The sequence below is a fragment of the Mus caroli genome, chromosome 9 (assembly GCF_900094665.2).
Source record: "Mus caroli chromosome 9, CAROLI_EIJ_v1.1, whole genome shotgun sequence".
Lineage (NCBI taxonomy): Eukaryota > Metazoa > Chordata > Mammalia > Rodentia > Muridae > Mus > Mus caroli.
Window position 1 is genome coordinate 39,854,341 of NC_034578.1, and position 23,551 is coordinate 39,877,891.

General features: G+C 41.3%; 1 protein-coding gene across 5 annotated transcripts in view; it reads right to left on the reverse strand.

Moving 5' to 3' along the window:
* Arhgef12 (Rho guanine nucleotide exchange factor 12) overlaps positions 1-23,551 on the reverse strand; it is a 142,068-nt gene that overhangs the window by 8,386 nt on the left and 110,131 nt on the right. For 4 of the 5 annotated variants that reach the window (XM_021171561.2, XM_029481424.1, XM_021171560.2 and 1 more), the window contains 16 exons: positions 22,981-23,193; positions 18,600-18,732; positions 18,149-18,184; positions 17,482-17,636; positions 16,178-16,324; positions 15,166-15,251; positions 12,684-12,809; positions 10,590-10,704; positions 8,169-8,269; positions 5,547-5,624; positions 4,353-4,428; positions 3,700-3,867; positions 2,128-2,215; positions 1,359-1,445; positions 1,175-1,254; positions 703-936 (listed from right to left, as the gene is read on the reverse strand). In XM_021171561.2, coding sequence (XP_021027220.1) covers positions 703-936; positions 1,175-1,254; positions 1,359-1,445; positions 2,128-2,215; positions 3,700-3,867; positions 4,353-4,428; positions 5,547-5,624; positions 8,169-8,269; positions 10,590-10,704; positions 12,684-12,809; positions 15,166-15,251; positions 16,178-16,324; positions 17,482-17,636; positions 18,149-18,184; positions 18,600-18,732; positions 22,981-23,193 — 1,923 coding nt within the window. The remainder of the gene's footprint in view (positions 1-702; positions 937-1,174; positions 1,255-1,358; positions 1,446-2,127; positions 2,216-3,699; positions 3,868-4,352; positions 4,429-5,546; positions 5,625-8,168; positions 8,270-10,589; positions 10,705-12,683; positions 12,810-15,165; positions 15,252-16,177; positions 16,325-17,481; positions 17,637-18,148; positions 18,185-18,599; positions 18,733-22,980; positions 23,194-23,551) is intronic. The other variant, XM_029481425.1, reaches the window with a different exon arrangement.

Genomic DNA, 23,551 nt, shown 5'->3' on the forward strand with positions numbered 1-23,551 from the left:
GAGAGAGAGAGAGAGAGAGAGAGAGTGTTTGTGTGAGAGAGAGAGCACACTCCCATATTAAAGCGCCATATAAAATGCAGACTATATAAAACAGCTCCTAAAATTCTATGTTTCTGTCCATCAAATATGGAAGATATAACCTGGTACTTAAAATTCACAACAGTGAGACCTCTCAGCCCATCTTCTTGATTTCTAAATCTGTCTCCTGTGCTCGTCCAGCTTACAGTGTGCACAGGCCCCTGCTCTGCTCACTGCTCCTGGAGATGCTGCGGCTCCTGCATGCTCTCCTGCTCCTACTGATATTTTTGTCTGAATGGTTCTATTCTACACATTTATTTTGATCTTAATAAATTCTCAAATAACAAGCATATCTTCTTTTGCTTCTATCTGCCCTTCTTTTCTGTAACCATGCTAACTTGGATCTGTCTGTCTGTCTGTCTGTCTGTCTGTCTGTCTCTCTCTCTCTCTCTCTCTCTCACACACACACAGAGCCTTATTATTCCTAGAATGTTTGCTTTTAAAAGTGGCAGTGGGGTCCTATTATCTTCCCAACTAGACCATAAATTTCTTGGAAAAAAAAAATCATTGGTTAGACTTTTGTGTATTTTCCACAACAAGGCATTGCTTTTTCCCTTAAAGGCTTTCCAACACATCATACGACTCTGGTACTTAGTATCTCCACAAGTTATGAAAAAAACTTACAATTTCTCAGTGCGTCCAATGCCCACCGCTCCTCTGACACAGGCAAGTGTGGACCTGGGATTGTGACTGGATACCCGCCATCACCTTCCTTGAATGTCCCATTTGTATGCTGTTCCTTTGCAAACTGTGCTGCGGTCACAAAGAGATGTTCTGCCTCTGATTTGCCAGGGGTATTCAGTGAGTGAGACTGAGGTTTTGACGAAATTAAGGGAGATTCTAATCCCAAAACTCTGTCTGTTCAGTGGGACAGAAAAGGGAGATTATACCTAAACAGACATTTCGTTTTTAACATAGAACAGTTATGTTGGGGGCAGAGGTAAGTTACATAAGCTACAGAGATCATACACTGGGGAAAACACAGCACAGAACAGTGCTGCGCTGGCACACGGAAGGCTCAGAGGTAGCATCTGCTAACACGCATGGTTGTAATAGGTAACATCTTACATCTGACACACTTGTCTATGTGGCTTACCTGGACTTTGCAGACCAGTGACCGAAAGATCATGGTGCTCCACTTTTAACTTGGCTGGTTCTTCTTCTTCATTGTCTCCTCTATGAAAAAAGGAAAAAGAAAAGAGACAATCCTTGAGCTCCAGAAGATGCCCAAACTTCACGGCATCCAAGTGAAGAACTGCTCATGTCTTCCCGACACTCACTCGCAAGGTGGCGGCTGGGGGAGGGGAATCGGCTTTGTAGACTGCTCCTTCACTGACGCAGCCATTCGACAGATGAGGTCTTGCCAGCTTCAGGGGTATGAAAGAGGTCCAGAACAGGGAGGAAAGCAGAAACACCCGTAAATACACTCACAATGAAGAAGAGAAAAACCAAACCCAAGCACTCTGCGCTGCCAGAGAACATCTTTATTTTGGCACACTCTTGTGGAGATTCTAAAATATACTTTAAAGAAAATTCTAACATGAGCACATTACTCCTTTAAAAGATTAACTTGGAACTTCTGAAAATTGTTCTCTTTACAAAACTTACTTTCAGTAGAATAAAAAAAAAAAAAAGAAAGAAAGAAAAAGAAAACTTCAATCTCAAAAGAAACAAGTTCTTAGAGGAACGTTCCCAAAAGAACACAAGAGGAAGTGCTTGATTTCTACAGCGCCTTTCAGAATCTTATTGTAAAAGAAAATCTGTGGGCTGAACGGATGGCTCAGCAGTAAGAGTCCGCGGCTCTTCCAGAGGACAGCCCTTCAGTTCCCAGTACCCACCCCGTGAGCTCACAACCACCTCTAACATCAGCTCCAGAGGATCTGATGCCTTCTTCTGGCTTCTGCAGGTACCTGCACACATGTGCACAGGCATGCGCACACACACATGCACATACATTGAAATTAATCTTAAGAAAACAAGTATGTGGATCATTTATACTTTGGAAAATACAGTATCAATCAGAAAAAGGCAATTGGATCTGATACATACACTGTCTTTTCAGAAACCGTCTGTGCTACCAATTCATAAATTTGGGCTCCATTATCTGACATGGAGATGACGAATAAAGCTTTGTTATCTAGAAAAGAAGAAAACAAAATTTACTCTAGTCACGAAATACACCCAGATGCAGGTATTAACATTCTGCATCTTAATTTAGATAAAAATTACACTGTTCACTTTGAAAAATTTTATTCAGTATGTAAATTTAAATTGTGTGCAACTTACTATAAGCTAATTATAACTTAAATAATGTTTATAAAAGTCAACACGGAATTTAATTAAAAAACAAAAATAAGTCAAAGTTCAAATTCCTTGGACTCTGGGGGTTGAAATAAAGAGCGCATTAAGCTGGGACAGAGAAGTGGGGGGGGGGGTTGCTAAGGGAGAAAAGCAGGGATGGGAACAGAAAGTGAATCTAACCAAAATTGTCCATTCTATACATAGATGAGATTCTCAAACAATGAACATAGCTGACTTCATAATAGTTCTGTCCTGTGGAGGAACACCCTCAAAGAAACAGGGGGAGGGAGGATGGGATAGGGGGCTTCTGGAAAGGGGGAAACCGGGAAAGGGGATAACATCTGAAATGTAAATAAAGAAAATATCCAAGAAAAAAGAAAAAAAAAAGTTCTGTCCTATAAAGGCTCTGTCCTGCCCAAGTATAATGTGCTTTGGAGTTCTAATGAGCCTACAATTCTGAAATGAAAATGCTTATATGAACACATGTGTACACACACACACACGTGCACGCATACCAGGCATACACAGGCACGCACAGGCACACACTTATACTACTGAACCCAATGCTACTCCTTTCACATTTGTTTTAAACTGCTGTATTTCTAAGTTGTTATAAATGTTCAGGAAATACTGCAGGAAAGAGTTTGCAAATTTTGCTGTCATGAAATTAAGTAATATAAGGAGTTTACCATAATACAGTTAAACTGTAGCTTACCAACTTAAACTGATATTTAAAAACCAAGAAACAAATTCAGGGCTGGAGAAATGGTTCAGTAATTAAGAGTCCTGGGTTCTAACACCCACATGGCAGCTCTGTTAACTCCATTTCTAGGGGATCCAACGCCTTCTTCTGGCCTCCAACGGCAACAGACTCACACATGGTACACAGATGCAGCCAAAACACCCATACATAAAATAAGATTAAATTAAAACAAAAAACATAAATTCACCTACCTCTTCAATTTTCACTTTTTTCCAACACACAAACGCACCATTTTAATGGCAGCCATGTCGTTGGAGCTACCCTGAAAGCACTCACAACCTTCCTGGTATTTATCACCAAATTGAACATAAAATAAACACCAAGGTAAATGTATTTAAATTTTCAAATGCAGAAAACCAGTAGGACAACCTTGCTGCCTCAAATAATTTGGAGGTATGAAGTTTCAATCCAGTGTCTAGACAATAGGCACGTTTCACTCACATTTCCCCCCCCACACACAGAACAAATCCTTGTTACGTGTGCTGCTCCACAGCGGAAGCTCCTGCACAGCTTCACCCTGAGTCCATACGCTCGCATCCTGCAGCAGACACACTCACCTGTCGCCACCTGCCGAACCAGCACTGTGCTCAGCTTAATGACAGGGCTGAAGGTGTGTTTGCTGTCGGCTGTGGATGCCAGAATCTTGCTGTGGCACCTTAGCACCAGCCTGTCATCCTGCTTTTGTAGCAGCACAAGAATGTCTTCCAGCAGCAGTGTATAAAGATCTAGAGATAAACATGCAGAGAAATTGCTAAGTACAGAAATTTAAAGTAATCTGGCAAAGGAAATTATTTCTGGAAAACCTAGCTAATTTTAAAAAACAGATTTGCAAACTTCTTTAATTTTCACTTTAAATAGTTCATTTTAGTATGTTTCATGGGAGTATCATCTGAGAGTTGCAAGAATTAAAAAATAATGCTCCCTCCCTGCAAGAGCCTGGAAGATACTATAGAAAACTCAAAGATTCGCCAGTAGATAGATGATGGAAATACGGTTGAAGCTGCTGAAATGAACATGCTGTTCCTAAATGAACACCTAACGTGCTTTATACCTAACAACAACAAACACACGGCAGATCTCCTATAATGTTCAGATATTGCGGAACAGCACTGCTCTCTATGTGACACCTGGATGATGACGGCGCTTCTCACGGCAGACTCTCCTGTTCTCTTCTCTCCACCCTCTCACCCGACAGGAACACTAGACTCACCGATGCTTTTATCTCTATTCACCTTCCAGACCAACGGCCCTTCGTGAATCATCTTTCTTTTTGTTAAATCCAAATTCTGCCAAAGTAAAAAGAATTATACATGAATTACTCCCAAGAATCCTTCATCAGTGGAGCCCCAGCCACCATAACTGTATCTTTTCAGAACAGTCTTAATATAAAAGGACTCATTCACAAGCAACCACAGCACTGCCGCCTGTCTTGAAAATGGAACTGTCCACATTAAAACAGCCCGCACAAAACCTTCTAAAGGAGAAGCATCTTACGGGAAAGCATTCATGAGTGCTCTCTGCCAACCTCCCTCCGATGAGGACTGGCTTATGAACAGTGCTACAAAGAGCCACTACAGATCCTCACTCCTTATCTGCAATAAACTGGATACAGATGACGGGTGCGGGACGTGCACATCTGACCAGGGTTTCTGAGTCTAGAATTCTAACTCCTAGCATGCTTACCTGCTGAACCATTTCTCCAGCCTCCCAAACAAAGTTTTAACAGTCATAACATTTGTTATGAGAATGCCAAATACTATCACTGCCAGCAACTTAATTGTTAGTAAAAGAGCCATATCTTAGCACTAGCATCGTGAGGGGAACTCACATTCTTTGGAAGGTAAGGGAATACACACATCAGCGTGCTTTTTGATACAACTACTGTATATAACATACAAGATTACTGTACATAGATAATTAAGTAACCAAAACAACCACCAGTGAACTGATATTTTAAAAAAGAAACATAATATCCTAAAAATATAGTATATATAGAATAATATAATATTAGAGTCTAGGCATCAGAAGTGCAGTTTGTGAATAGTTAGCTCATGCTTTTCAAAAGTGTCATAGAAAAATTATGTTTACTCAGCACTCTGAAAAGTCCTTGTTGTAAACAGTAAAAGCACAGAGCAAATTAAAATATTCTAATAACGCATGTTCCCAAGTCCTCCAACAATTCTTGCCACATAGTCACAGCTTCTCATAAAGTAACTCCTGTAACAAATATGAATGCACCCTTGACACAGAGCAGACATTCAACAAGCAGAATGAGGTCACAAATGCAGACAATCTACCAGGCAGACCTCCTTTAAGGATGGCTGTTCCCACTGGGATGTTAATTGCCTGCCAGGTCTTTAGCACCTTCCTTTACATTTTTAATTATGATTAGACCATCTCTCACCCTGAGCTCGTCAACATTGGGGTACTCGGACAACTTGAGATTGGAGGTGTCAAGGCGACGCTGATAGTCTTCTAAGCGCTGAAAATTAAACAGGATGGAGCCAAGGTTAGACGTGGCCATCAATGGCCTCTTTGTTTCTGAATCACATCATGTCTTAAATCTGCATTTTACAAACTGCAGTGCCAGCTGTGACAGATGAGCCCTTCCTTCTTAGCTCACCCTACCCCTCATCATTGGAGAAACTCACTTTCCTAGATCCCCTCTGATCTTTTATTAAACCTGGTGGCCACTAAGTAAGCTTATACCTAGTTCCTGGCCCTATAGACCATGTACACAGTACAAAGTTCAGAAGGCACCATCATATATATAATAAAAAGCATCTTCTCCCCACCCGATACCCTTCTGTTTAAAGGAGCAATCCTGACGTTCACATCTTGAGTGACTTTTGAGAAAATCCTATGCAAACAGAATACAATGAGTCTGTTTGTCTCTGTGTGCATTGTGTGTATATATTCAGCCTTTTAAAAACAAGATGTAGGAGTATAATATTGGCATTCCATTAGCATCCCAGTACATAATCCTCTTATCCGTTCATATAGTATGCTGACTGCTGGTCTCTTGGTTTTTGTCAATTTGACACACCTGAAAGAGGGAACCTCAATTCAGAATGTCTCCATCAGACTGTAGGCAAGTCTGTGGGGCATTATTTAATTAATGATTGATATGGTAGGGATGATATGCAGGCAGTGCCAACTTTGAGTAGGTGGTCCTGAGCTGCATAACAAGGCAGGCTGAGCAAGCCATGGGGAGCAAGCCAGTGAGCTGCCTCCATGATCTCTGCTTCAGTCCCTGCCTCCAGGCTCCTGCCTGGGCTTCCCTAGGATGGACTATAATATGGAGATGTGAGCCAGACAAACCTTTTCCTTACCAAGATGATTTTGGTAAGTGTCTGATCAGAGCAAGGGAGAAGCAAGCTAAGATGCACTCCTCTTTCTCTGTGTAGAAGGGTTATAAGTATACCTCGGATATTACTTTATAATATCACATAGAGAGATATGTTTTCTTAAACAACCACATAGCATTCACACTTCAAACTCTGTAGTCAATTCTAAGTACACCTTACTATTGGGCATTGAGGTTACTTACAATGTTTGACAATAACAATGATACTGTAATAAAATAGGCCTTTAGTCATGTGCATGGTACCCCTATTAAAATATGTTGTAGAATAAATGTCTAATCATGTATGCTGTACATCTATATAGATATGTCTGCATGATAAATTTCTAAAGACAACTGCTTCAAACGGTTTGAGCATCCCCTCATCATAAATACACAAAGGCTCTTGTCACTGTGCCTATCACAGACTGTCCGTCTCTTCACCTCCTACAATTGGTTTTGCCTTATGCTCTGAGGCATTTCTAAATAATCTTGGATAAATACACACCCCACTGAATACTGTAGCATGTATACCGTTATAGAGTGCATATCATTAAGTTCAATATTTAAGAGTGTTTTCTTGGGCTGGAGAGATGGCTCAGCAGTTAAGAATACTGAATGCTCTTCCAGAGGCCCTGAGTTCAATTCCCAACAACCACATGGTGGCTCCCAACAATCTGTAATGAGATCCAGTGCCCTCTTCTGGTGTGTCCGAAGACAGCAATGGCATATTCACATACACATAAATAAATAAATAAATCGTATATAAATAAATCAATCTTTAAAAAAAATAAGAGTGGTTTCTTTTAGAGTTTTGCGTATGTGTAAGTGTGCGTGCATATGCATGTTTATGTGTAGGGCCTCAGGTGGAGGTCAGGGGAAGCTTATGGGAGAGGCGGTTCTCTCCTTCTACCACGTGAGTGCTAGAGACTGAACCAAGGTTGTCAGCTTGGCAGCAGGGGCCTTCATCTGCTAAGCCATCTTGTCAGACCCCTTTGTTCTTTTTTTTAAACTTTACCTACAGTAAGATGCATGCACTTTAAGTGTATTTTTTCATGAATTCTGACGAACAATACACTTGTACAACTCAATCTCTTACCAAGGCATGGAGTATTAGTATGGTCTCAGAAAGGTTCCTTGTATTTCTGTCCGGTTAGATCTCTACACTATGTCCTCAGCGGCAATTGTCTTTCTTATTTATTTTCCTATCACAAATCGGTTTAGTATCTTACAAGTTCACACAAATACAATTACGTGTATGTGCTCTTGTGCATCTGGTTTCTTCTGTCATTACAATGCTAATTAGATCCATTCCGTCCATCTCTGGCAGCCTGCTAAGTTATGAGTACACCGTTGCTTTACCTGCTCTCTGCTGAATTCATTAGCTGCTTCCAGCCTAGAATGACCATGAAGAACTTCTCTTCACTTCTCTCCACTAAACCACTACAATCAGAACCGCCAGGTTGCAGGGCTGAAGTCAGGCACAGGCCATTTAATTTAATAGACAGCACCAAATTTCCTCCTGGGGCCTCATCATTTTGACTCAAACAACACTTTTGAGTAGCAAACAAATGTCCTGCTTATCAGTTGTACAATGATCCTCTCTGTTATTTCAGATCCCAGATGTACCCATTTAAAAATAAGACACAGGATTGAATCCTGTGTCTTATTTTTCCTTCTTACCTGCTTGTTTTCTGCCTCCCTGACAGCCTGATTTACATAATTTAAGATTTGACGACAATGATCTGCAGCCTTCTTCACCTTTTCCCTTTCTGGAGGCCATTCTAATGTAGGGAATACACAGAAAATTAGCAAAAATGAAAATGTACACACACAACTTCATTTTATTCAAATGAGTATAAGAAGATATATACGAATACCTTTAACATTTTTATACCATGTTAAAACCTATGGCACAGCCAGGCGGTGGTGGCACACGCCTTTAATCCCAGCACTTGGGAAGCAGAGGCAGGTAGATTTCTGAGTTTGAGGCCAGCCTGGTCTACAGAGTGAGTTCCAGGGCAGCCAGGGCTACACAGAGAAACCCTGTCTTAAAACAAACAAACAAACAAACAAAAAAACCCTATGGCACAGTCTCTATCCAGGTAGTTTTTACACAGGTCAGCCTTCTGATTATCATAACTTAAAACATACATTCTCATTAAAAACATTTAAAAAAAAAAGCCAACTATGGAGTTGCCTGCTACTTACAAAGCTGAGGCAGGAGGATCACAAGCTCGCAGTTAGTTAGCCTTAGCTACATGCTAATATTTGTCTTAAAATATTTGTTTTGTTTTTCAAGATGGGGTTTCTCTGTGTATTCTTGATTCTCCTGGAACTCACTCTATAGACCAGGCTGGTTCCAAACTCACATTTGCCTGCCTCTGCTTCCCAAGTGCTGGGATTAAAGGTGTGTGCCAACACTGTCTAGGTGGAAACATTGTTTTAAGGGACTGGAAATACAGTTAATTGATAGAGCTCTTACCTAACATGCAACCTGTAAGTCAACCTCAGTATTACAAAGGATGAAAAAAGAAAGAAGATATCACAATACAGAGCCCCAGATGCAAGAGTAATGCCTTGTATTAAAACCCCAATGTTAGGCGCTAACAAGGAAGGTCTCCGGAAGCTGTACAAACAGGACCCTCTCTTACCCCTGCAGAGTCTAACCTAGACAACTATGACCACTGGGCCTCTTACGCAGTCTTTTTTGTATAACAACTCTGAAGAATTCCTGAATAAGTTTGCACTTGAGACCACATTTAAAGAAGGAACAAGTACAACACTAGCAGTGCTAGAAGATGAAGCTCACCAAAACCACGGACACTCTGTCATCACTGCACTGAAGAGAGCCACCAGACTAGAGTGGAAACTGTAATCTCAAACAGTGCAGTGGCCCCACTGGACAGATACGTTAAGAGTAGGATGTAAAGCCACATTTATGCCAGGTACTCATAGTCTGGGATCCCCAATACGCATTCCTAGTGTCATGTGTAAGAATCAGGAGTTTGTGGCATAAAACTCAGAATCAAAATCTTGTCTCAAGATGAGAAAGTTGGAATGATAATGCATTTATTCAGCTTCCTACAAGTACTTCCATAGACACAAAACATCTCTCTGACCTAGTACAAAGCCTTTTAAAAACAATGAGAGATGCCAAAACAAATATGGGTGAATTTTTCCTACAGGGTCAGGTGACAATTGACACTTTGTAGGCCATATACTCAGTTCTGCTGCCGAGTGCAAAGGCTCTCAGAAAAAAGCATACAAATAGATGGCCTCCGTGTGCTGCCTCCAGCAGAAGCTTGCTGACAACAACAGGCATCGAGATGCAGGGGTGGGGGTGCATGCCCACAATCCCACCACCTAGGACAGCAGTTCTCAACCTCCCTAAAACCGCGACCCTTTAATACAGTTCCTCACATTGTGATGACCCCAGCCATAAAGTTATTTTCATTGCTACTTCATAACTCCAATTTTGTTACTGTGATGATTCCTAATGTAAATACTTTTAGAGGCAGAGGTGGGCCAAAGGGGTCTTGACCCACAGGCTAAGAACCACTGACCTAGGAGGTGAGAGCAGGGGTTCAAGACCACCCTCAGCTACATATGGAGTTCATGATGAACCAGGCTCTGTGATACTTTGTCTTTAAAAACAATTTTGAAATAAAAACCAGGCAGAGACCTTAATGTGACCTTTGCACCACAATAGGTCAAACGCTGTGTCTGAACTATTAGAGGGCGCAATCCAAATAGGCTGACGATGCCACTGCGTCTTCTCAGGAAATATCTGCCATACAACCAGCAGAAATCAATTCTATGCATCAGAATGCTATGAAAGATTACTTACTTAGCAGGACATATTGTTGGGTTTTTTCTTAGCTTTTAAAGAAAGTGTATGTATGCATTATCTGCATAAGAATCTATGCATGTGGGTGCTCACAAAGCCCAAAAAGGGTGTTAGATCTCATGGAGTTGGGAGTTACAGTGGTTGTGAGCCACAGAGTGTGGCTGCTGAGATCCCAGCTCTGGACCTAGCAAGAGCACTTGACCACTAAGCCATTTCTCCAGTTCCCGACTTTTCTTTCAGCCAAAATGCTGTACCTGTGTACTTGGCAATGTTGTCCAAAAGAAGCGGGTACTTAGTGAGTCTCTGCATTTGGGTGGGAATGATGTCCTTCAGCTGAAGACGACGGCACAGGGGATTACTCTCAGCATCCTAAAATCAAAGTGGAGGAAGTCAACTAACAAAGCGTATGAGGACGAATAATTACAAAACATGTATCATGTATTTACTAGAAATGCCACTGTACCAGAGGCCTGATTATTAGACAAAGATTCTTCTAAAAAGAGAGAAAAACCATGCACATCCTACTTCTGTTCGAGGACAGCCAAGGCTACACAGAAAAACCCTGTCTCAAAAAAGTGTTAAAAAGTACATTTACTAACTTATTATCCACCACTCTAAGCAAACACCATGGATCTCTGGGCTGGACGTGCTAGGTCATATGCATCAGAGGTCTACAAGCCTTAAAATAATGTAACAATACACACTTCCGGCTCTCTGGGACAGTTTCTTAAACAACTGAGTCTGCTGTTTTAACAAAGAGCAGTGATAGATGAATGGACATGGCTTTATGTAATAAAAAATATAAATCTTTAAGGTATCCTTATGTAATAAAAATATAAGATTTCCATACTCGGGTATATGTGATTCCATCCCCTGGAGTGTGAGTAGAATCTATTCTATAGTTAGTTTACTATCACTTGATTTTGATTTAATCAAAAAGAGGAGACCTGGCCTGATTCAATCAGAAGTGGCTGGGACCCCAATTCTAGTCTTTTCAAGAGCTGCAAGTGCTCTTAACCCCTGAGCCATCTCTCAACCCCTAACTTTAAAAACAATCTGGTCCAGAGAAAAGAATTCCTACTGGCTTGGATAAAAAGCAAAAATCCACTTCTGTACAATGCTCAAAGGCCACAGGATGAGATGGGTATCCCGAGGAGCTGGGACTAATTCCTGGCCAACAACGAGCCAGAAAGCAGGACCTCATTTTGCATTTACAAAAGAAAGAAAGAAAGAGAAGGAAAGGGAAGGGAAGGGAAGGGAAGGGAAGGGAAGGGAAGGGAAGGGAAGGAAAGGAAAGGAAAGGAAAGGAAAGGAAAGGAAAGGAAAGGAAAGGAAAAGAATGGAATTGATCAAAAGATCGATCAATTGATCAATCAGCCATTGGCTTAACCAAGCTTCAGGTGAGGATATCAACTCTAGAGTACATACGATAAAATCCAAGGGAGAGAGAGGGTCCTGTTACACTGTGGCCATACTCTTAAACCACAAAAACTGTGACTGCTGCTTAGCAAGGCAGCAACAGGGATCAGATGCATGGTGTCCAAATAACTTTATTTATAAAACAGCAGGTGGCTGGAGACGGCCTAGGGCCACAGTTCGAGACTCTTCTCTACTCCCATCCCTACCCCAGCACTTTTACAATCCTCTCAAGTCTGATATAATAAAAAAAAAAAAATCTCAAACTTAAACAACATGCTTTTCTTAAGTGAATACAACCCAGGCCTAGTAGCACAGGCCTGTAAACTCATGGCTAGTATGAGGTGCAGACAGAGCAACAAGCCTGGGCAATTTAATAAGACCTTACCACAAAAGGCTCAGTGGAGAGTGCTTGCTGAGACTGCAGAACAAGCTGAAAAAGGTTTTCCTAATTAAAACTGCTATGGAAACACAGATATCTACGTCAAATGCTTCAATTTTCGTGTGTATTTTTTATTACTCATCATTCCAAAAGCATCTTTATTCCTTGCAGTAATGTAAGATGCAATATAAAGCCCTTTTAAGACGCTGACATATTGGGTGGGGCTGAAGAGACGGCTCAGTGGTTACGAGCATTGGCTGCTCTTCCAGAGGAGCCAGGTTCAATTCCCAGCACCCATGTGGCAACAGCTGACATCTATCTGTAACTGCAGCCCCAGGGAATTCAATGGCCTCTCAGGACCATGCACATACTTGGTACACAAACATATATTCAGGAAAAACACCCATATTCATAGAATAAAAAACATAAATGAAGGGGGATATTAATGTTAACACAGATGAACACTGTAAGTCAGAATTCCTCGAGTTTATTCTGTAATTAATACAAAACTTGCTGGGGATCATGGGATCACATAACTTGCTTAACTTACTTGCACAAAAGTATGGAATCGAGAATCCTTTTTCTGGCGAGACTTGATCATTTCCAGGGCAAAAGGCTGGTTACTGCAAAATGTGGCGGCAGCGTGTTTCAGCTTCTCCTCTCCTGGTCCACTAAACTGTGCCAAGAATGCAGAGAAATGAGAAAGAAACACTGAGCATCTGATCTGTGAGGCCAAGTAAGATGAAGGCAGCCACAGTCCTTTCGACATCCCAGGGAGCATTTTCAAATGCAAGAGACGGGACTTTGTGTGTAGAGGCAGGAGCAATGTACTACATTAAGGACTCACCCTGACAGCACAGGCTAGGAGGTATTACCTTTCAGTCTACACTGCTTCCAAATTAGAAAGGTTGACATCTGGGGAGTATGCAACACAAAATGCCTGGAGACTGTGATTCTTATTTCATTTTCATAGACTCTGACTCCTTTATAAGAACTCGCCTACTGTTCTCCAGGGAAATCCATGTGTTAGGGGCTTTCCGTACTACTCATTATGAAATGTACTACAATCACAAGCCAAGTGCAAGCAGAAGGAAAATTCCCCTCTGTGTCACCTGTGCAGGGGGTAAAGGGAGCCTGGGCATAGAGCCATGAACTTGTAAATCTCTTTTGCAAATATATATTATATATGCATATATATTATGCCTCTTAGAAGTATCTTACCCCTGTAATTTTGTTTATAATAATTAATCTGTAGGTTTACTCATACCCTAACTTGAAGGTTCTCAGTGAAATGCTTAACAACTGCTTTGCTTATAAGGCAGTCTTACAAGTCAAAAAAATCTTTTTTGTTGTATACTATAACCTCTATTCTGTTTATTTTTTGCTTTACAGTGGTTCTCAGCCTTCCTAATGCTTCAACCCTTTAATACAGTTCCTCCTGTTGTGGTGACCCCCAACCATAAAATTATCTTCATTGCTACTTCATAACTGTAATCTTGCTACTGTTATGAATTGTAATGTACATATCTGTGTTTTCTGATGGTCTTAGGCGACCTCTGCAAAAGGGTCAGTCCATTCCCCAAAGGATGACCTGCATGACCTACAGGCTAAGAACCACTACACTAGGCTATCCAGGCTGATCACACACTCCCACCCATCCTGCCTGTGTCCTGAGTGTGGGTATCGCACATACAACTTCGAAGCTAGCTTTCCTGACAGTTTCACACTTGCAAACAAGTGCTCTGTACTTAGTTAAGAGGGTTTTCCGTACAATATTCCACATTTCTAAATGTCTATCATATAAGAAGACATTCTGTAAAATATTCTTTTGTAAGATATCTATAGATGAACTATTATCTTCAAGTACATAACATAATATTCTAGATGGTTGGTCAAAGTTTGTACTTTTATTCTCTTACAGACAGGATGCTTAGGCTAAGAACATGGTTCAGTGGTTGAACACTTGTGTCAGACCCACAAGGCCCTGAATTCAATCACCAGCACTGAAAAAATAAATGCTGAAGGATGAGACTGACAAAATCAAGGGCAGGTTTTCCTTCAGGCACTAGGAACATGAGGAACAGCTGGGTTTATAAGAAATGCTGGGATCCCAGCAGTTCTGCAGTCACCTAAGGGTCCAAGACTGGAAAAATTCTCTAATCATTCTCTCTCCTCTCTCTTTCCTGCCCCACACCTCTCAATTCAGCACTTGGGAGCAGAGGCAGCCAGATCTGGGGGAGTCTAACTGCTGAGACTCTGTCTAAAACAAAACAATCAAACTCCCACAGTTTCCCCACCATACACTGTGTGACAGCAGAAGCTATGTGTCTTACATGCCACCGTCTCTAGAACTATAAAGTTTTGTTCAATATAAGTTGACAATCAGGGGCTGGAAAGCCGGCTGCGTAAGAGCACTTGTGGCTCTCGTAGATGACTTAGGTTCAGTAGCCAACAGCCTATAGCTACAGTTCCAGGGAATCCAAACTGGATTGGTTGTCTTCTTCTCACTTCTGTGGGCATGAGCCATAACTTGTGGCTCACACACAACACACAGGCAAAACAATAACATAAACACAACAAAATCAATCTGTACAGACAGTTAGACGGAAAGACAGGCGGAAGTTGCAGTCACTACAGCCTCTGGATTCTTTCCTTAGACTGGAAATAAGTTTAAGTCGTTTTCACTACTGATACTTATGAAGTATAATTACCTAATATTATACAATACATGCTTAAGATCTGAACAACAGAAGATGGTAGACATTCTATGTCACCTAAACCGACAGGATGCAGTACTTTTCTCCTTTAAGAGAAGGAACCAGTGTACCTGCATCTCAATGAGATGGAGCACTGAGTCTGATTGCATACTGATTAAAACAAACTAAACAATAAAATAATACTCGGAACCCTTTCCACCTTTGCATATTAGCTCTGCACCATGGATGTGTTTCATTTGGACACATTTATTACTTACCCCAGAATCTGATCAAATGTCTATAAAAATAATTAAAAGACATTCTCAGTTTCCTTACCCAGATGAGCAGATCTTCCCCAATATGATCAATAACAGAAGTCTCATTCCTTTTTCGGACAGCTTTCATTTGTTCATTCAACCCAACTTAGGGAGGAAAAAGAAAAAAAAAGATTAAGTCCAGACTTATTTTGAATTGAACTACTGGTAGTACAAATCAGTTAACTATTTTTTAAGTTTTCAGAGTAACACAGCTGCTCCCAATCTCCATTAATGTAATCTACACACAGCACTTACACAGCTAGATCCCCAGAGCTCTTCCTGGACACAGATCCTACCATTTTAAGCTCTGTTGTTAGGAACTAGCACACTGCCTATAGTGTGGCTACCCTGAATATGGATTCACCCTCGAGGTCTCACTGTGTAGCCCAGCTCAGAAAGACTCTGGATGTAAGAACACACTGCATGCCAATGAAACCTGAAACTGCCACAAAAAGAATGGCTTTGCTTGACAAACAGCTAATTCCTTTGACCAAGAAAGACTGAAAATTAAGGTCAGAGAGAAGACAGTGGGGTATGGCAAGAAGGACATCTTACACTCCCTCTGAGTCCAGGTGAGTCAGCTGGGGCCGGGCACAGAAAACGTGCCCTAAGCACAAATAGCGGAACCTGCTGGAAATTATCTAACCAGTCATTTAATTTTACTATTTATAAAATATATTTACATGCATATTATTATATGCATTATACATTTTAAACTACACACATACATAAAGTAATTGATAGGATATTATCAAGGGTAATTTTCATTATTCATGTTTTTCATTTTAAGTACTAACTTTAGATCAGAAAAGCCCATATGTATACAAAAGGCCACTTGTATACAAAAAGTAAGACTGGTATAAAATTATAGGGAAAATATTTAGTCAAAGATCCAATCATCTTTCTTTGCTAGATCCTCAATAAACTTGGTTAGGTAGTCACCTATCTGTAATATGCCGTAAAGGTGTGTTTACACAGTCTTCTCTCTACTAGCAATGTAGACACAACGGTCACAAGCCAACTTTGCTTACCATGAAGTTGAAGGATATCTTCCAAGTTTGAAAAAATCTTGCGTAGTTCTGAAGGTGATAGAATCCCTTCTCTGGACACTCGCTGATAGAATACTTGGTCAAGAACCTTCAGTGTCCGGACATGAGCTCTCTCAGTGTAGAACAATTCTAGGCAGAGGAGGGAAAAAGAGGTACAGAATGTTGCTTTATTTAGACTCATTCCATGGGACCAAATATAGTCTTCCATTGCTATTAGGTAGCAAATGCATTATGTAAATTTAGTGTTTAGAAAGGATGGTATGTCTCTAAGAACCAAACTGATTCATGAAATTTTCCTACACAGCAGAATAATGAAAAGTATCATTCAAAAGAATTTTATATTAGGAAGTTAATTAACAGATACTCCCAAACTCATTTACAATATGAACTTATAACACCAGAATACAGTAAAATCTAATAACAGATAGCCTTAAGCACTCTTCTGAAGTAATAGTAGATTAAATTTTCTATATTGGCCCATAAAACCTCATTTCTGGAGTCATATTAGCTCTGTAACTTTACTAAATCTCATTGTCATCAAAAAGAAGATATTTATTGAAATCAAGCCATAGTGATAGCAGAGGATACAGCATCTATGTCACATACTTGTTACGTACACGTTAGGGGAACTGTGATGTCAACTTGCCACAACTTAGAATCACCTGGGGAAAGAGTCTCAGTTGAGTAAACGCCTGTAACAGGTTGGTGTGTGGGCATACTGGGGAGGGGCTGTCCTGTTAACAGACTGACTGTAGGACCCAGCACATCATGGGCAGCACTATTCCCTAGGCAGAGGTCTGGGGCCATACAGAGCAGGAGGAAGGGCACAGAAGCCTCACTCTCTCCGCTCCGCAGTAGGTGTGATGGGACTGACTGTACTGAGCTCCTGCTTTGACCCCCTCAATAATGGTCTGTGACCTGTACATGGGTGACCTAAGTCCTACCTGCGCTTTCATTTCACACCACCTGTTGCTCAGCTAGTCTCCTTAAATTTAGCTCATTCTTGATAATCTATGTCTACAACATAACTTTAAAGTATCCCACTGACTTTTTTTGAATTCCATATGTAATGCTATGGATCTTCAGTTGCCTGAAAGCTAAACACAAATTGTACCATTACTTGTATTGTTTCTATCGAAAGGCTTGAAAATAACCTATCTTGTTTAATTCTGTCTTTGTTTAAAACAAAAGGCCAATAGAAAATAAAGCAAATTCCAAGGCTGAAAGATTTGCTTCATCTGGTAAATCTCCATCTATACAGCCAACAACAGATTGATTAAACTTACCATTAATCACTTCCTGTCTTTTGATCTCAGAAGGTTTCAGTCCCAGTAACACTTCTCTGCTAACAAGCTGCTGCCAGTTGGGTGGATCTGTCTCCAGGTCATTTTCAAACTGCTCATCCTCACTTTGACTTTCTCCAAAGGCGATGCTGTCAAACCTAATAAAACAAACAAATGGGAAATCCTGTTGAGGGCTTCAGGTGGATGACAGACTCACGAATCTTCTGTATATGTTCATGTGTGTATGGATGCACGTATGCAAGTATACACGTGCACGTGCATATGGAGGCTAGGTTGGCTTCGGGGGTCTTTCTTGACTGTCCTTCACTTTATTCCTTTTGATGGTCTTGTCATGTCTGGCTTCTCACCTGGGCATTCACCATCTGAACTGAGGTCTTCACATTTTTTAACAGCTGTGCTATCACCCCAACCTCATGAGGAGGTGCTTATTGTAAACCACGTAGACTTCTACATCTGATTCAGCACTGAGCCCAAGACTCTCCTCTCCTAGGAAATGGCTTCTTCCTGGATGTACACTTGTTTGTGGCCCTCGGGTACTCTGGGCTTACCTTTATACTCACAGACTATAAATAGGGTTTCTTTCCTTTACAATTAGGACTTTATAGGGGATAAGCACTATTTAAATGAAAGCTACTTAAGATTTACTTACTTCCGAAAGGCTTTTGGGGTCCCATGTTCTGTCACCCTAAAACAGTAGAGAATAAGGAATCACAAGAGAGCAAAATGGAGACCAAGAAAGACAGACCCAGACGGACAGTGGCAGCACACGCCTTTAATCCCAGCACTCAGGAGGCAGAGGCAGGTAGAATTTGAGCTTGGCAGTTTGAGCCCAGCCTTGTCTACAGTGCAAGTTCCAGCATAGCCAGGGCTACACAAAGAAACCCTGTCTCAAAAAAAACAAAACCAACAACAAATAAAAAACAAAAAAGAAAGATAGATATACCCAAGATACAAAAGCCATTTAACATAATGAAAAAATTTCAGTAGGATTTATTATTTACTACCAACCAGACGTCTATAAAACATAAAAGAAAGTGCTGCTATATATTAAAAGTGATAGGTCAAAGAACTTAAGCAATGCACAAAGCTCTATGAATTACCTCTCTACTTCACAGTCCTCCTCCTGCACTTGATCTAACAGAGGAGGAGGGAAGTCGAAAACAGTATTGGGGACTCGAGGTGTGCTGTCCAAGCAGTCTCCAGGCGCCAATGCTTCTCCCACTTGCTTTGTTCCTAAGATGATAAAAGTTGGAGTCATTAACTGTTTAAAATAAAACAGCAATAGCAATAACCAAAAAACCTGATCAATTCCCAGAACTTTTTCCTAAATCATAGCCACATTCTATTTCAATAGGCTAGTTAGAATAAAAAATTTAGTATATAAAACTCTCCAATGCACTAAAGAACAAATGGGGAAAACTTTTCTCTTTTCTTTCCTTTTCTTTTCTTTTCCTTTTCTTTTTGAGATACTATGTAGCCTGTGGCTGGCCTTAAATTCCCAGAGATTTGCCAGCTTTTACATCCTGAGAGATGGGATTAAAAGCATATACCACCATGCCTGACAAGAAAATCAGTTTTAAAGTATTCTCTTAAAAGCTAAGGGAAGAGCCACCAAGGGGGTGCGGCTGGTTAGGTGCTTGCATACAAGCCTGACAGCCTGAGCCTGGCCCCTGAATGAAGCTACAAGTTCCCTGAATTCCATGCATGCCCTCTGCCTCTGAACTGCTGCCTGTGCATAGATTTGGGGAGAGGTGTCTTTAGTTGTCTAGTCTCTGCTGAGGCCCCTAGGTTCCAAAGATAGCTCTAAACCCAAGGTCACACAGATGGCCCTGATTATCAGTGAGTCACAAAAAAATGACTAAACATGAAGACAGACGTGGTGAGTGGAGACAGGAGGCAGAAAGGCAGTTAGTCAGAGGGTCAGCATGCATAGTGTCCATAAATGAAACTATGAAAATGAATTTTTTAAAAAGGCAGGACAAGCACCATGTCTCGGGATGAGGAGCAGCCTCCTCCTGACCCCTCCTTTCTCATTTCTAATGGCAGCAGTTAGAGTGGACCAATTCCAAATAACACTTTTAGTTTACAATCTGTATCCTTTCTCTAGGGATTCTGCTCACTCTCTGCCCCACCGCCCCAAAGCCTGACAGCTATGGCATTACTGGTAGGGTTATGAGGCATTACAGAAATCCAAATGCGGATCCGTTTGACTACATCAAGGAGAACTTTAACTCTCTTGTAAGTCAGGCTAGGGATTTAATATCCATCCATATTTCCTTCTCCTATTCTTCTTACCTTTCTGATCTGTGGTCTCAGTGAAATATCTACTTGATACTTTACCTAGCAGGATGACTCTAAATGCCTGAAAACCAATCCAATGTTTTCATTACTATGGCCATATACATATTGTCAAATACAACCTTCAGCTCATACGCATACTGTTGCTACCGGGTTAAGAAGTATGCTTGTTTGAATATTTTCTTTCTTATTGCCCCCAATTATGCAACTCCGTGTCCATTTGAAACAGGGTGTTTATTACACTAAAGTTGCACTCAATCAGCTGCTTCATGAACTTCTTTTTTTTTTAAATAAAAACATTTTTTACATTTCTGTGTGTGTTTATGCGCACACATGTGCGAAAGCATGTGCAAGATAAGCAAGGACAAGTCGGACGACACTCAGCAGCAGCTGCTTCGCAGTCGGCCATGTGGGGGTCCAGGACTCCAGCTCAGGTGGTCAGGACTGGTGGCAAGCCCCTTCCCTGCTGAGCCAGCTTACCAGCCTTCATTTTGTTATTGACATAGGGTGTCAATATGTAGCCCAAAGTGGCTTGCAACTTGTGACCCATGTCCCAATTTCTGGAAGTAGACACATGTGCCACAGCATTTAGTCTGCTTTATGTTTCAAAAACGACTTACTTTCTTAAACAACTGTTTTTCTTTGTATTTCTAAATCTTTTCCTTTATTGGTAAAGTAATATAATTTTATCATATCTCAATTTTTTTTCTGGTTCCTCATACTACCAATTGCTTAAAACTCCTCCTTCACTTTTGTGTGTGTCATGTAGGTATGAGTGAGTGTTTCCATGTTACTTGTGTGGAGAGACTACAGAACAACATAGGACGTCTTCCTTGATAGTTCTTCACCTTCTGTTTTTGAGACAGGGTCTCTCGGCTGGACTGGCTGGCTGGTGAGCTCTAAGGACCCGGTATCTCCCCAGCAACACCAGGCTAGAGATGGGTCCACTCTGAAGTCCCTAACTGTCCTTACGAACTTGATGTAAACTACCTTCCCAGCCCCCACCTCTCTTTTCTTGCTCCTGACTTGCTATGCTCCAGTCTGGAGCCCCGGCTGTGTGGCCTGTGACACCGTCACTGCCTGTGCTGCTCTTCTGTGCGGTGCCCTGCACCCCAGGACTTACTCTCACTTTCTTCTCAGTGTGCAGTACAACCTCCAACGCGGTTCACAGAGTGAGGAGTTTCAAACTTTACGTTATTACGTATGTGAAAATGTCTTTATTCATTCCTCCTTTTGACAGACAATTTAACAGGCACACTTTAAAGTAAAAGCCATTTTCTTGCCGAGACCCGAAAGTCGTGTTCTTTTCTATTCCACTATTCAGTGTTCCAAGGAGCAACAGATAAACAATTCTCATTTTCTTGCTCTCAAGTTTCCAGGATTTCCTCATCACTTAGGTAACAGTGGTTGGTTCTCCTCACCCTTTCTAAGTCAATGTGGATGCTATTCCTGCCTCTGGGAACCCTCACTACTTTCTCTGCCCCTTCCCCACCGTCTCTGCTGACTCTGAAGAAGAGACAGGATCTCATTCATGAGTCCCCTGATTTTGGGGGCTCTGTTGCAGTGTTGTTGTTCTTGTTTTTACTTCTTACATGCACTGGAAAACACTACTTTCAGGGATTCTACACACAAACAGCCTGTTAAATACTGGCAAATGCAGTGGTTTAAAAACATCTTCATAAACTTTTAATTCTCCTTCAGGAATGGACTGTCATCTGTCTCCCCTGAAGTATGGATGACTTGGTGGCTTGCCTCTAACTGGCTGAGGTGATAGCAGAACTCTGTCCTCACTCTGTACTTTACATCATTCTAAGGAGTCAGCTATAGCATCCTGGAACACTGGAGCAACTCCTGAAAGAGCCCATGGGGCTCTGGGCTAAGGCCTTCATCTGAGTTATCTGGAATGGAGGAGACACGGTGTTCCCTACTTTCCTGAGAGGCCTCATGTTAGAACCACTTAGACAAACAGCTACAAAAACATGAGAATACTGTCTGTGTTACGCCACTAAACCTGGAGTGATTTTCACACAGCAATTCATAACAATAATTACTCTACTATATTTAACTTTTAATTAAAGTTTATCTCTGAAATATTCGTATAAGGTCCTACTCTACATCATTTCTTTAATGTTCCCAAGTATATCACTTTAGAGGCAATTTTAAAGTTCTTACGCATTATCAAAATTAAGCTGTTCCTCTAGGGGTGGCTCTTCTATGTCATTGTCTAACCGTATGGAGCTGTGTGTTGCCTCATGCCTTAACTTTAAGAAGCAAATGTTTCCAGGAATGAGGAATGATGTTCATGTTTAAGGATGAAAAACTGTATAGCTGACCTGGCTTTCTTTCATTTTTTTCCCTCTTCTACTGTGTGGAAATAGCTATGATTCAAATATTTGACCTCTTCTTGTTACTGAATTATCATCAATGTAAAAGAAAAAAATCTTCAGGGTCTCAGGTTTACAGATTTTCTTTAAAGTTTATCTGGGGCCTGCCATGATGAAAGAAAGGTGTCTGCTGCCACCCTGATGGTCTGCATTTGGTCCTGGATCTCACGTGGTAGAGAACCCATCTGATCGGCGAGGCGACACAGCTCAAGGCACCCTGTGCTCAGTGCGCCTTCCTTTCTGAGCAGCCTTCTTTCTATCCGTCCCGTAAGTCTGCATCAAGTGTTTTTTTTTTAAGTCTCAACTCTGCTTCCTTTAGAAAACAGAGCATTTATTTGCCAATACCAACTGGCCAGTTTCCTCAATCCCCCTTATCTTTCTTTCCTGGAATGAAAATTTTTTCCAACTTTTACTGGTGTTGGGTTTTCTCTTCTTATTTATGAACAGTCTCCCAGTGTGTGCCTGGATGGCCTTGAACCTTTGATCCCTCTGCTTCTGGCTCTTGAAGGTGACTCTGGCTGTATCACCTTACCCAGGGGCTCCAATGTAAATTTTTAGTTTTGTGACTTTCCTCGTGCATCATATAAGCTCCAAATGGCAGGCACCTGTGTATAGTTAACACCTCAAGAGTTCAGGCAGTAGTTTGGAGTTTTGATTTTTAGGAAAATAAAAAACTATCATTCAACATATTTCTATTGTGAACTGTAGAATACTACAATATTTAAATCAAACTAAACTGGGATTCATTTGTAATTAAAATCTTCCAATTTTCCACTGTCTACTCTAATGAATGACTCACCCGTATCATTCTCTCTCCCTCCCTCTTGGGAAAGAGCAGTCCCTGAGGTGGCAGAGGACATGGAACTGGCAGGCAGGTATCCAGTGTCTGTTCCTTCATTGGCTACTCCACTCTGGCGCAACTTAGCAGGGTCCTGAGGCTCAGGACTCACAGACGAGGGAGTGGATAAGTGCTTCGGGTGGCGTGACTTCTGTATCTCCATGGCCCTGCCAACTGAACAGAAAGCAATGGTCAGCAGCATGTGTTGCAGAGCGGCTGTAGAGGAGGGAAAGGGGTGGATGGAAATATCTGAGTTTACAGTTACTACATACAGCAAGAAACAGGGTTGGGGTAAGGAAGGAGAGAGCAGATAAGGAAAGTTAAGAGGGATGGAGCAGAAGAAAGAACATAGAAAGAGAAGCTGGCAAGCGCAGTGGCAGTGGAGGCAGAGGGAATGCTGGGAGACAGTTTTATCTCCTGAAAAAACAAAGATGCAGCCTCTATCTGTGAGTGTTATCCCTCCCACCTTTCCCTATATATTCACAATATCTCCGCTGTACCAAAGACTGCCCTCCTCCTTACTCTTGCTCAC